The sequence below is a fragment of the Scardinius erythrophthalmus genome (genome assembly GCF_964197995.2).
Source record: "Scardinius erythrophthalmus genome assembly, chromosome: 19".
NCBI classification, from domain to species: Eukaryota; Metazoa; Chordata; class Actinopteri; order Cypriniformes; family Leuciscidae; genus Scardinius; species Scardinius erythrophthalmus.
In genome coordinates, this window is record NC_138239.1 from 23,305,775 (window position 1) to 23,319,136 (window position 13,362).

Here is a 13,362-nt window from a genome sequence, read left to right on the forward strand (position 1 = left end):
AGAAACCAAATATTTAAAAGCCAAGGACAGATGGAGATTTGGCCTGTTATTTGATTTTGAGCTGTCCATCTGTGCAAGCCGCTGGATGGCGCTGCGATGTCGCGCTCAATAACTATTTATGGAGAATATTCAAGCACGTTTATGAGAGACGATAGAGTTTCATTCTCTCTTCCGGTTCACTATTGAAAATCTATATAATTATTACCATAATTGTTATTAAGATTAGCCTAATTCGTTAATCTTCTAATTTAGCTCTCTTTCTGTTGGGAGTAAAACTTCTCAAGTCTCCAACTTTATTATTGTACACCGTAGGCTTGATCATGAGTATGTGTCATTGAGAACTAAATAGAGAATTCTTTTTAAATTCGAATTTAATTCCGTAATTCGAATTGAATTTGAATTTAGGGTAGCAAAATATACTTTGTCCTGATATTCCAATGTGAGCCTTAGGCTACAACCAAAAAAAAAGGGAATACTCAATGAACTGCCTAATGCGGAATAAAGACAATTGCATCAGAGAGCTGGACAATAAGGTAGCCTATAACATTATGCACAGTGAGAGACTCCAGACTGAACTTCAGCCCATCATCTCTTGAAAGCTCGCTGTCATAGCCTCACATGATTTCTGCTTCTGTACCGCCACAAAAGCCAGCAGACTGCAGCTGATGTTGGGAATTTCCTCTGGGACAGCAGCCGGGTGAGTATGGTTAGCTGGTGTAGGGTAGTACAGATGTTTAGTGTGTTTAGCACTGCTGTAAGTATATGAACTCTGGCCTCTGCTTTCTCAGACACTAATGCTGTGGAACCAGTCCTGCTCTGACCCAACGGAAACTCTAAAAAGGTAATTTATTCATTTTATTATGACTGTTAAGTCATCTTTGATTACCTTTTTAGTTAGTTTTAGTTCTTATGTTGATTATTCAATCTAAAGTAAATTCTTTATTATTTGAAACATTGTAATGCCTATATGTAGACATATTAAGCTAAACAAACTATTTCATAACTATATTGCACTGATATATTAGGAGCTTATAGAAATAATTTATTAAACACATAGATATTTAATGTATACAATATGCTGTTGTTTCTTACAGTGACAGCCAGATGAGTGATTTCAACAGCCCGATTTGAATATGTGCTATATTTCTTTTTGCTCTTAGCAGAGTGGGGTTCAATTTAAGCTTTGAGGTCAGTTGATCATTATATACAGTAGCCTACAAGATCAGCTTAGAAATGATCCACAGGGATCGGGCTATAAGCAGAAAGGCTGGAACTGCAATGACAGGAGCTGTACATCTGTTCTGATTTCAATTTCCATATAAAATAGACTATGCTTATACTGAAAGAACCACAATATATGCTGAAGCATTACTTGATTCACATAGATTTTACCTGAAGCAGAATTCAAATGTTCCTTGGATGTGTAAGTTGCCAAAGGAAATTCTTTGAGCAGAGATTGTATCTTCTTGTTAATTATTTTATGATACAGCACCTAATACTGATCCACCCTATACCCTGCAAACACTTTTAATCTTTGTGTTATCTTAATATGTATAATTTCCCTGTGGACGGAGTAATGCAATATTCATGAAACAGTGAGTACGGCCTTGAAACAAAAACTGCACGAGCAAAGCACACAAATCCAGAATTGCTGTATTGCATTCAACCCACTTTAAACTCCCAGATGTTGCTTTTACATACTTCATGATGACTTCAAAGGAGATACATAGTAGAATGTCATTAATACAGAAGTGCTGTGTTGAGAGCTAGTTATTCTAAGATCTGTGAGATGTTGAGAGACATTGACATCTCTGTCTCCTTGACATCCAGACTTATCTGTTTTATGTGAGTGCATACCTCCTTCAAATACCTGCTTTACTTTGCTTAAAGTGATTTTATTTGACAAATATTAAAGTATACGTTAATGCATAAGTCTCAATATGATATATCCAAGTAGAAACAGTACTGACTGCGAGATGCACAAAATATTAGTTGTGCTCAAGAAGTAGGTAGAGACTTCTGTCAGTATGCATGTGGGTAAAGAGTATTAAAAGTGTACTATAAAAGTGATGTATTAATTAAATTTGTGAGCTATACTTCCAATTTGAACAACTTAAGACCAGCCTGTTAAAGGAGAACTCCGGTCAATTTTAACATTGAGCTCATTTTTTTGTACATTTGGAGTGCTGTCAATACAGAGAACAACGACAAAAATCAATGTTGCCTACGCCACGTTATCCTCTTTTTAAAATTTGCACCCTGTTGACTTCAATGGGGCAAGTTTTAAACCTGCTTTTAGCCTCTTAACATCCTTGATGTGTCATTACAAGTGCACAGCCAATGTGAGTGATTCCTTCAGAGTGAACACGGGTGAATCTGACTGCAGTAGATGTGAAAGATATGAATAAAAATGATGTTTATTCAGCCAGCGCACATACCTGTATTTACATCCTGTTTTCGGTCGATCGATTGTCGAGTTCACGCGCGTGATCATAGGTAACTAAACCTATGCGTGTGAACTCGACAATCGATTACTATGGACTTCGACCGAAAACAGGATGTAAATACAGGTATGTGCGCTGGCTGAAATAACATCATTTTTATACATATCTTTCACATCTACTGCAGTCAGATTCACCCGTGATCACTCTGAAGGAATCACTCACATTAGCTCTGCACTTGTAATGACACATCAAGGATGTTAAGAGGCTAAAAGCAGGTTTAAAACTTGCCCCATTGAAGTCAACAGGGTGCAAATTTTAAAAAGAGGATAACATGGTGTAGGCAACACCGATTTTTGTCGTTGTTCTCTGTGCTGACAGCACTCCAAATTTACAAAAAAATTAGCTCAATGTTAAAACTGACCGGAGTTCTCCTTTAACCTAAATAATTTTAATATTTAAGAACAAAGCTTGTTTCAGTGCAGTGTGATCTCAAAATTCATGAGCTAGCCTAAAAGAGTTTATGAGTGGCATTGCATTCATTAACTTCATGAACTGTTAAGCAGCATACAACAGTAGTGTATATATATATATATGACTAAAAGAGACAGCAGAGCTCGTCTCCATCTGTCCTACTGCTCCAGCTGTAGCTCGTAGGACTCTGAGACTAAAATCTTGCTCACAGCACATTTGGTCCAGGCTTTTAATGTGTCCTTTGTTCAATGCATATTTTAAGCTGTTTTCACCAGACTTCAGAGAAAATCTCTCTAATGCTGTAATGTTACTGTGTGCAATCCAGATCTCTTTTCAGTGAGAGAATGAGATCATCACATGCTCTTTTCTGAGAGATACTTATTGAGGCATGGGACAAAAATGTGCCATTTTCCATGTGCCATATTAATATTTAGTATGCCCATTAATTAATACTTTAATACATATTTTAGTATTTATTAATATTTTGAATTTGCCTTTATTTTTACATTTTAATTTTAATTAATTATAGTACTTATACTTATTTCAGTTTAACTTCAAGTTTTTCCATCTAAAATCTATATTAAATTTTTATTTCAGTTAATGAAAATGATTTTTAAAAGTTTTAGTTAACAATAACAACAAAATATCATCAAGCTATATTTATAAAAAAAAATATCAATACAATATTTGTTTCATTTATATTTATAAAGTTCTAATATCAAAGTCAACCTTCTGATGATTAGTTTGTCAAAGGTTTCATTTGCTGATTATTTATTATAAATATTTTCCATGACATTATTATCCCACTGTGTTGACGAGATAGGAAAATTTTGCGGGGGGAAAAACAATTCTTGTTTTGTCCCAATTTAACTAAAAAAGAGGAGCATATTGGCACACGCATAATGTCCGGAGACAGACCTGAAATCAAAACAAGAGCTTAAATCATAGTTTCATGCTTATCCAGAAATATTCCCTCTTGCCCATGTGCAAAACCTAAAGGAAAGACTACAATGAATCCCTCTCTGTTCCTGTGCAAGGGATTACCCATGTGACTCTTTTAATGTCAGTAAAGACAGCTGGTCGTACACTCTCAATCCTGCGTGCGGGATTGTGGCACATCTGCGTATGATTTCTTTTCACGTGAGCATGCGTGACTTGTTTTCCACAGGACGTTTGCAGTCCTGCTCACCTGATCTCACTTAACGGTCCCTCGGAGGCAGAGCTCGCTCTTCAGGGGGGCGGTCAGCGGTTACCAAGGCGGCCTGGAAGATGTAAACTCATGGTCTATCTCTTTTGCTTCTCTTTTTGTGTCTGTGTCAACCATTATTCCCTTGAGCGAATGATAAGACTACTTAAGCCCATATTCTTAAGATTTGTTTTTTGCTAAGGCCACAATTTGCAGTCTTCTAGCAAAGTTTGAATGGGCCTCTGGTGGCTTTTAAGCAGATGGGATATACGGTCGGCCACACAACCGTGCTAAATGTTAACCACAATAAGTTTGTGTTTTTCTTTTTTCCAGGGTCATCAAACAGCCCTGCACCGGGCAGCTGTTGTGGGAAACCGTGACGCCATCTCTGCCCTCATCCATGGAGGCTGTGCACTTGATCTACAAGACAAGGTCTGTTCATTTGCAATTCAAAAATGGTTGCATTATGAATATTGTAATATCAGAACTATGGCATGTTGTTCTAAATCATGCATAAATCTTGCTAGCTGTAAATTAACCTGTCAGATCTACGTAAAAATCCAGACTATAGTACGTTATTGTGCTGGAGTCGCTTTAACCTACATGAAAAACGATTTATTTGTGGTAAAATCCGTGCTATAGAATCTAATTTTCTTTCATCAGGAAGGAAACACTGCTTTGCATGAGGTATCATGGCATGGCTTCAGTGCATGTGTAAAGCTACTGGTCAAAGCTGGTGCCGATGTCCAAGTGAAGAACAAAGTAAGTAGATTTCCTGTGTATTATTTTCCTTTTAACTTAGGTTTAAACCAGACTTTCTATTAAAAAGGGTCATTTTTCTTGAGCGTCTTTAAAAATCCCAAGGAATATTTTGAAAAGCTGAAATTTCTTTCCTGTGTTTATGTATTTACATTTTAAACAGGAAGTTGAAAAATTAAAAAAGCCAGTTTTATTGGTTTTTCATTTAGACAACAAAAGGAACGGTTACACTTTATTTTAAGGTTATGTAGTTACTGTAATTACTCAAATAAGTACTGAGTAATATTAATTAACTACATGCACTTACTATAGAGTTACGGATAGGGTTAGGGTTTGGTTTAGGGTTAGTTACTTGTAATTATGCATAATTTACTGTTATTACTATAGTAAGTACATGCCACCAAAATAAAGTGTTCCCAAAGAATCTTCTGCTAACTTACTTATAACATAACAAAAGACATATGCATTTAAAGGGACATTCTCATTCTACAAAGTGTTTCAGAATACAGAAAACAAAAATGTGCCCCTGTCTATTTTCCAGGAAAATGTGACCCTGGATCACAAAACCAGTCACATGTCGCACGGGTATATTTGTGGCAATAGCCACATTGTACCCATTGTATGGGTCAAAATTATCGATTTTTCTTTTATGCCAAAAATCATTAGGATATTGAGTAAAGATCATGTTCCATGAAGATATTTTGTAAATTTCCTACCATAAAGATATAAAACATTTATTTTTGTGAGTGGATGCAGCAAATCGCGAACATAAACGGACAACTTTGAAGGCCATTTTTCTCAATGTTTCGATTTTTTTGCACCCTCAGATTCCAGATTTTCAAATAGTTTTATCTCGGCCAAATATTGTCCTATGCTAACAAACCATACATCAATGGAAAGCTTATATATTCTGCTTTCAGGTGATGTATAAATCTCAATTTCAGAAAATTTACCCATGTGAGTGGTTTTGTGGTCCAGGGACACAAATAATTTTCTAATGCATATACAGTATCCACTAAAAGTTTACTGTAGATCAACTGAAAGCAAACAGATATGATCCAACCATATCAAAAACTCAACATTTTGAACACCAGAGATGTTCTGTTAAACTCAGAAAATTTTGATCAATGGTCATTATGCAGTCCACTTCTATGCAGTGATTTATTTTGTATTACTATTTCATTTTAAGGCAGGAAACACTCCTCTACATCTAGCCTGTCAGAATGGACATTCCCAGAGCGCTCGAGTGCTACTGCTTGGCGGAGCTATGCCTGACAGCAAGAACAATGCATGTGCACTCTTTTAAAATCATAAAAAAAAATGTTTTAACGATTATATATAAATTGCAAATTTTTAAAAACTGAATAAGAAGAGGAATCTTTTCTTTCCTTTCAGGCAGGTGACACATGTTTACACGTTTCTGCACGCTACAATCACTTGGCCATGATTAAGATCCTCTTGGGTTCTTTCTGCTCTATGGCTGAGAAAAACCAGGTCAGATCCTCATTCTGATTGTTTTGGATCCAGCACAAATGTGGTTCATTTGTTATGTCCTAGTTTTTTATTAAGTTAATTGGCAATTATTCTATAAGCTATCAAAAGATAACAAAACTACATAATGATTTATGGAGGATGTATTATATTGTACTTCAACAAACCATAAGAAATTGGCACACGTTGAAAAATTCAGAGACAAATTAACAAACAATGAAATTTTTTTGTCTGTTTTAAGATTGTGGTTTAGATTACAGCAGTTTTCTCCTATTAATTCCATACACGATTACAGATGTTTTGGTCATAATCTTTAGGGAAAAACTTCATATTTTTCAGATAGGAGACACTGCGCTCCATGTCGCTGCTTCTCTAAATCACAAGAAAGCTGTAAATCTGTTACTAGAAGCAGGAGCTGACACAAACATCAGAAACAATGTAAGTCGTGTTATCTCATGATATGCCTGAATATTGTAGGGTCATTATTAAAGTTAGTTGTAATAGGGGTGTTTGGGGCTGAATGATTCTACAGCTTAGCTATCAATATTTTGCCCTTGACCATGGCGTTTAGCCGACTGTAAATTGCTGTTAAATGTCAACTAATCTATCAACAGACAGGCCACACTGCTCTTGATAAAGCCCAAGACCATAACAACAGAGATTTGGCTATTCTTCTTGCAAAATCCAGCCAGGTAAGCAATGTTATTTACATTGAGAGATTTTTCATTTAGAACCAGTTCATTGTCCCATCAGACATACTCATTTTAGCGAAGCGTTACATGAACACTTGATTCGCTCCTGAGTAAATCAGCGCTATTGAACAAATCCCTTTAAAGGGATAGTTCACTTTGAAATTAAATTTTAGTATGTTTTAGCTTACCTCAAGGGCATCCAAGATGTAGGTGTCTTTTTTCCGCAGTAGTTTCAATTTTGATATTTTTAGGTCAAACCGTTCTTGTCTGACAGTCATATCATGCAGGTCTATGGTCACTGTCTCAAAGAGCATGCACAGAGTCCAAATTAAAACAATTCCCCATCGTCCAAATTAAACAATTCCCCATCGTCTAAATTAAACAATTCCCCATCGTAAGTACACATTGATGGCCTAAGACACGAAATGAGCGGTTTGTGTGAGAAAACGAACAGTATTTATATCGTTTTTACCTCTTGTAACACAGCCACGTCCAAGTGATCTGAGGGCGCGGGCGCTTCCTGCTGTGTGACGTGTGCGCAGACTGGTGCATAGATGTATATACACTAGATTTCGCATTAAAGACATTCGTTCCAATGAACTGCCGTAGCCAAGGCGACATCTAGTGTATATATCTATGCACCAGTCTGCGTACACGTCACACAGCAGGAAGCGCCCGCGCCCTCAGATCACTTGGACGTGGTTGTGTCACGATGGGGAATTGTTTTAATTTGGACCCTGTGCATGCTCTTTGAGACAGTGACCACAGACCTGCATTAAATGACTGACAGACAAGAACGGTTTGACCTAAAAATATCAAAATTGAAACTACTGCGGAAAAAAAGACACCTATATCTTGGATGTCCTTGAGGTTAGCTAAAACATACCAAAATTTAATTTCAAAATGAACTATCCCTTTAATGAATGATTCAGTGACTTATAAAGGCAGTCTCTTGATTCATTTTTGAACAAATCGTGTTGACTAATGATTCAAATGACTCACTCATAAACACAGTCACGCGCCGCCACCTGAATTACGACATGATCACACCATGTCGTAATTCCCATAATTATGAGATTTCAACTTGTAAAAAGTGTTCACGTTCTCATAGAGCTTGTAACTACAAATTGTAAGCTGGGAGTTTTGAGATAGTTTTGAAAACTAATTAGTTCTCTATCTGTTATTGTTTGTAGTTTTGACTCAATTTCTCCTACGTGTTCTCCTATTTTCATTAACTGAGGGCTTAAATACACAAGGCAACTAAAATTTTAAAACTTTTTATGCATTTTGGCCATTCATTTACACGACAACAGTGTTTTAGGTTCCTGAAAACGCAAACTTTTGAAAATGGGTTTCAAAGTGCAAGTTTTTGAAATCGGTCTCCGTGTAAACAACAAAAATGTGAATCTGTGAGGTTGATGACGTCATGCACATGCATATTACGTGTTCAGTCTATAGTGTTTCATCGCCATCTTATGGCCTGACAGCAGAATACAGCGTTTTTAGTCGTTTTCGCGGATCGTTTTGGCAATGGTGTCGTCTGTACGCGAAAAAACTCAAAGGAAAAATCTCTCTGTTTTAAGCATATCGTTGTCGTGTAAATGTACCCTTAGCTTGCGAATCATTTTTATTTAGTCAGAATACACGCTTACTTTTGAATGGCCATCAATGGAAAAAGACGCTTTGTGCCTTCAAATGGTGTAGTTACTCCATCTACCAGCAGGAGCTAACTGAACTATCTTAAACCATCCAAACATTATTCTACCAATAGCTTCTCTAACTCAAATTGTGTCTCTCTGTTCAGGTCCAGAGGTTTGCTCGTGGAAAGACAGTGAGAAAAAGAAGAGACGTGTTGCGGGCACAGAGGAGAACTCAGTCCCTTCCCAGAGATCAAGCGTCCCGACAGAAGGTGGAACATTCAGATAAGATTCACCCATCTAGAATGACATCTGCCCTGCCGCAGATTCATCATTTGTAATATGATTGGGGTCTAGGGGCCAAAGAAAAGAAAATGTCACTTGACTTACTAAGCTTCCATAACCCTAGAAGAGATCAGGAGGTCATGTGATTGTTTCGCCTAAAAATCCCTCTCACGCTAAGCACTGCCATCATTGTGCAGGACTGTACAGAAGTGGTTGAAGACACGAACAACAGTGATCAAGTGTTTCACAGGACACAACCTGAACGGAAAACAGCAACTCTGAGCCCCAGCACGAGGAGAAAGATCAGGAGTCCAAGACGGAAGGTAGTGATATTAAATTAATATCATTAGTAATTACGGTAATACCTATTATAATATTGAATACTATAATATTTCATAAGGGATGATGTAAAGTAATAATAAAGAAAATGATAAAAAGGGCATTATTTTGCAATGCTGACATGCTGATTATACAGTATTTTGTGCATTAGATGGCTTAATAACTTAAGAAATAAACATGAAATATTGATTTAAGCTATCTGTTATTTTAATATTAATAAAATGAATCTCAATAATTCTAATAATAACTATTTTTTATCTATTAAAAAAGTTGGAACATGTGTCCCGGAGAGAGTATCAGCTCCATGAGAGAGGATCTCCATCCCAGAGAGTGAAACACAGCAGCCCCAGCTCTGTTCAGGAAGAAGATCAAACTCCGGGAAAAGCCTATCAGCTTTATACACTATACAGAGACAGAGATGGACAGATAAAGCAGGTAAACACTACATTAGTGCAATAGTGCAGTGTTTGTTTTAAACCTCTTAACCAGTGACTGTGTGCAAACAGGCTCCTGCAAGTGACTGTCATTGTAAGCCCCTGATTAAAACGCTGGAGAAAAAGCTGAAAGCCACAAAGATGGAGATGAGGTCAGAAATTCACACCGTCCAAGAGGAGATGAACTGCAGGCTCGGCAGAATAGAGCAAAAACACAAGCATCAGGTTTGTCTTTTACATTTTCCTTTGTAACTCACCTGCTATCATTTGGTAAGATTGTTTTACTCACCAAAAGCTATATTTATTTAATCCAAAAATACAGTAAAAACTGTAATATTGTGAAATATTAGCTGTTTTTTTATTCTTACATATTTTCAAATGTAATTTATTCCTGTGATGGTAAAGCTGAATTTTCAGTCTTCAGTGTCACATGATCCTTCAGAAATCATTCTAATATGATGATTTAGTGCTCAAGAAACATTTCTTATTAATATCAATGTTTTTGTGGAACTGTGATTCTTTGATGAATAGAAAGTAAAAAAAAACAGCATTTATTTGTATCATTATAAATTATAATGTCTTTACTGTTACATTTGATCAATTTAATGCAAGTATGAATGTCTTTAAAAAGAAAATCTTACTGATACCAAACTTTTGAACAATAGTGTAAAAAAAACAACTTGTGATTTGGAATTGTTTGAAATTGATTTAAAAGAATTTGATTAATATAACTAGTACCATTTAATATCTAGGATTTAGGAAGACTTGATCAGTTTTGGTGCATGGTTCTTTATTGTAGATTTCTTTGTTATCCCTATGGATAAAATAAATTGGAAAAACACTTCTGAAACCAATGCCACTGAAAACATGAGTATTAGAAACTCATATCTCTTCCTGTTCAGATTAAAGTGTTTGAGAAACTCACGCAGGAGCGCGTGTCAGCCGAGAGGATGGAGTGTCATTATCGAATCAATCAGAGGGCCACACTGGAACGCATGGAGGGCGAGAGAAAACAGGTACATCAGCTCTAAAGAAGAGATGCAAGACCACACCATCGCATCAGTCTAGACATGATTAATCAAGCTGATGTTGCTCTGTTTTTCTCTTTCAAGCAGGCAGCTGCTACCAACGCTGTAAAAAGCTGGTGCATGTCTAAGATTCAGGATCTTGAGGTGCGAATGCCTGCGGACACACAGTACTACAAACTCCTGCGCTCTCCGTCGGCCGATCACTCTCTGCTGGACTCAGACCCCGAGGGTCTCCCGCTGCTGTCACTCGCCTCTGAGGAGAGCTCCAGCTCACTGGCCACCTACGTCAATGTGTTACCCAGCCCAGGACCAGCTCCTAACATCGATGTGAAAAGTCTGGAGTTTGGGGACACACTTGGGAGGAGTTACTTTGAGATGAAGCTGAATGGTTCTTCAGGTTTAAAAACAGTGCTTTGGAAAAAAGCATATTTTTTTATCAGTATCATTATCTCCAGTAAAATATCTAAACATCCTTGAAACAAGTTGTACATTTACCTAAGAATTGCATTGTATATTAAGATCATATAAAAGAGAATTTATCTACAATGCATTTTTTTGTTAATTGTGTGTGTGTATATATATATATATATATATATATATATATAGTGCAGGAGAAAAAAAGTTGAAAGTTTTTATACATTATTAACTTTATAAAGTTTGGGAACATTACTAATTTTTTTTTTTTTAAAGTCTCTTATACTCATCCAGCCTGCATTTATTTAATCAAAAATACAGGAATAACAGTTACTGTATATTGTGAAATATTATTACAATTTAAAAGAGGGGTTTTCTATTTTAATATACTTTAAAATATGATTTCTGTGATTCAAAGCTGAATTTTCAGCATCATTACTCCAGTCTTCAGTGTCACATGATCCTTCAGAAATAATTCATGCTGATTTGATACTCAGCTATTATCAATGTTGGAAACTAAGTTGTGCTGCTTAATATTTTTTAGAACCTGTGATACTTTTTTCAGGATTCATTGATGAATAAAAAGTTAAAAAGAACAGCATTTATTCCAAATCTTTACTTTACTATCACTTTTTAATCACTTTTTATCAATTTAACACATCCTTGCTGAATAAAAGTATTAATTTCTTTCAAAAAAAGAAAGAAGAAAAAATTACTGACCCCAAACTTTTGAACGTTATTGTATACAAAAGCTTTATATTTTAAATAAATTCTGTTCTTTTATCTTTTTAATCATCAAAGAATCCTGAAAAATGTAATTCAGGTTATAAAAAAATTTTAAGCTGCACATTGATAATAAATCAGCATAGAATGATTTCTGAAGGATAATGTGACACCAAAGACTGTAATGGCTCATGAAAATTCAGCATCGCATCACAGAAATAAATTATATTTTACAGTATAATAAAATAGAAAACCCTTATTTTAAATTGTAATAATATTTCACAATTTTACTGTTTTTTTCTCCAGTTTTGATCAAATAAATTCAGGCTTGATTAGCATAAGAGACTTCTTTCAAAAACATTAAAAATAGTAATGTTTCCAAACTTTTGACCGGTATTTGATTTTGTCCATCAGAAATTGATTGAGAAGTTGTTAGAGGGGAGGGGTTGAAAAAAATTAGAGGGATTGGTGACATCAGCCGAAGTTGTTTTTGATGAAAATAATGTTCATAAAGGCCAGAAACAGGGTTCATTTTTGATTTCATGTTCACTTTAAGCATTAAACTTGAAAGGATTTTTTCAGTGTTTTGTAATATGCTGTACTCTAAAGTAAGATATTTAAAATAAGATGTTTAAATTAGCCAAATTTATTAAGAGCCCAAATAAATGAATAATTTGTGTGACTAAAATCTTTCCATATTCACACAGATTATCTTAACCTGGCAGCTCCTTCCATGGTCAAACACAAACCTCTTTCACGGAAGCTGGCGACTGCTGACCCCAAGTGGCATCGAGCAGAACTGCAGGAGGTTGAGGTCTCAGAGTCCAGGTCAGACAAGGGGGATGCCAGCAGTAGCCTGTCCACATCCAGCAAGCGATTCAACGACAGCGACACAGAAGCAGCGCTCGGCCCGGCCTGGAAACACGGCAGGCACCTGAAAGATAGGATCAAAGCACATCACGCTCAAACCCAGCAGCACGGCACCATGAAGACCCTGGAGGTGTTTTCCCAGCGGCCTGCGGAGGCCAGCTTCACTCAAGACCGGGCAAACTTGCACGCCATGGAGGTGACGCAGCGTTTCTTTGAGACGGTCTCCACGCAGCTGGAGCGCTGGTATGAGAGGAAGATCCTGGAAGCGCAGAAGGTGTCGGAACAGAAAGCTCTGCAGGATAGAGCCAGTCTTATGGAGAAGATCATCACCCTGGAGGAAGAGCTACAGAGGCTTCGCACTAACACTAAAACCAACTCTTGACTCGTACGGTACAATGCCCACATGCCTGGATTCAATTCCAACAGTTGTGGCAATATAAACAAGATTAGAGCTTTGTAAACTGTAGCGGAGTAAACTTCAAAGTTGAATCGTACAGTAAAAAACAGGAATGCAAAACTCTTTTAAATGTATAAGACTTTTTAATTTTTCCTTTTTCGTTAATACATGTACTTACTATAGTAAATTATG

At 36.5% G+C, this 13,362-nt stretch overlaps 1 protein-coding gene across 1 annotated transcript; it reads left to right on the forward strand.

Annotated features, from left to right (window-relative positions):
- Positions 1–491: 491 nt before the first annotated feature.
- ankrd6a (ankyrin repeat domain 6a) lies at positions 492–13,155 on the forward strand (the record flags this gene model as incomplete). The annotated part of the gene is made up of 15 exons (XM_081347824.1): positions 492–533; positions 4,084–4,197; positions 4,435–4,533; positions 4,765–4,863; positions 6,050–6,152; positions 6,260–6,354; positions 6,691–6,789; positions 6,966–7,043; positions 8,848–8,952; positions 9,163–9,288; positions 9,575–9,739; positions 9,811–9,963; positions 10,641–10,754; positions 10,851–11,163; positions 12,611–13,155. The coding sequence occupies 15 exons, from the start codon at positions 492–494 to the stop codon at positions 13,153–13,155; spliced, it is 2,250 nt and encodes a 749-aa protein (XP_081203950.1).
- Positions 13,156–13,362: the final 207 nt, after the last annotated feature.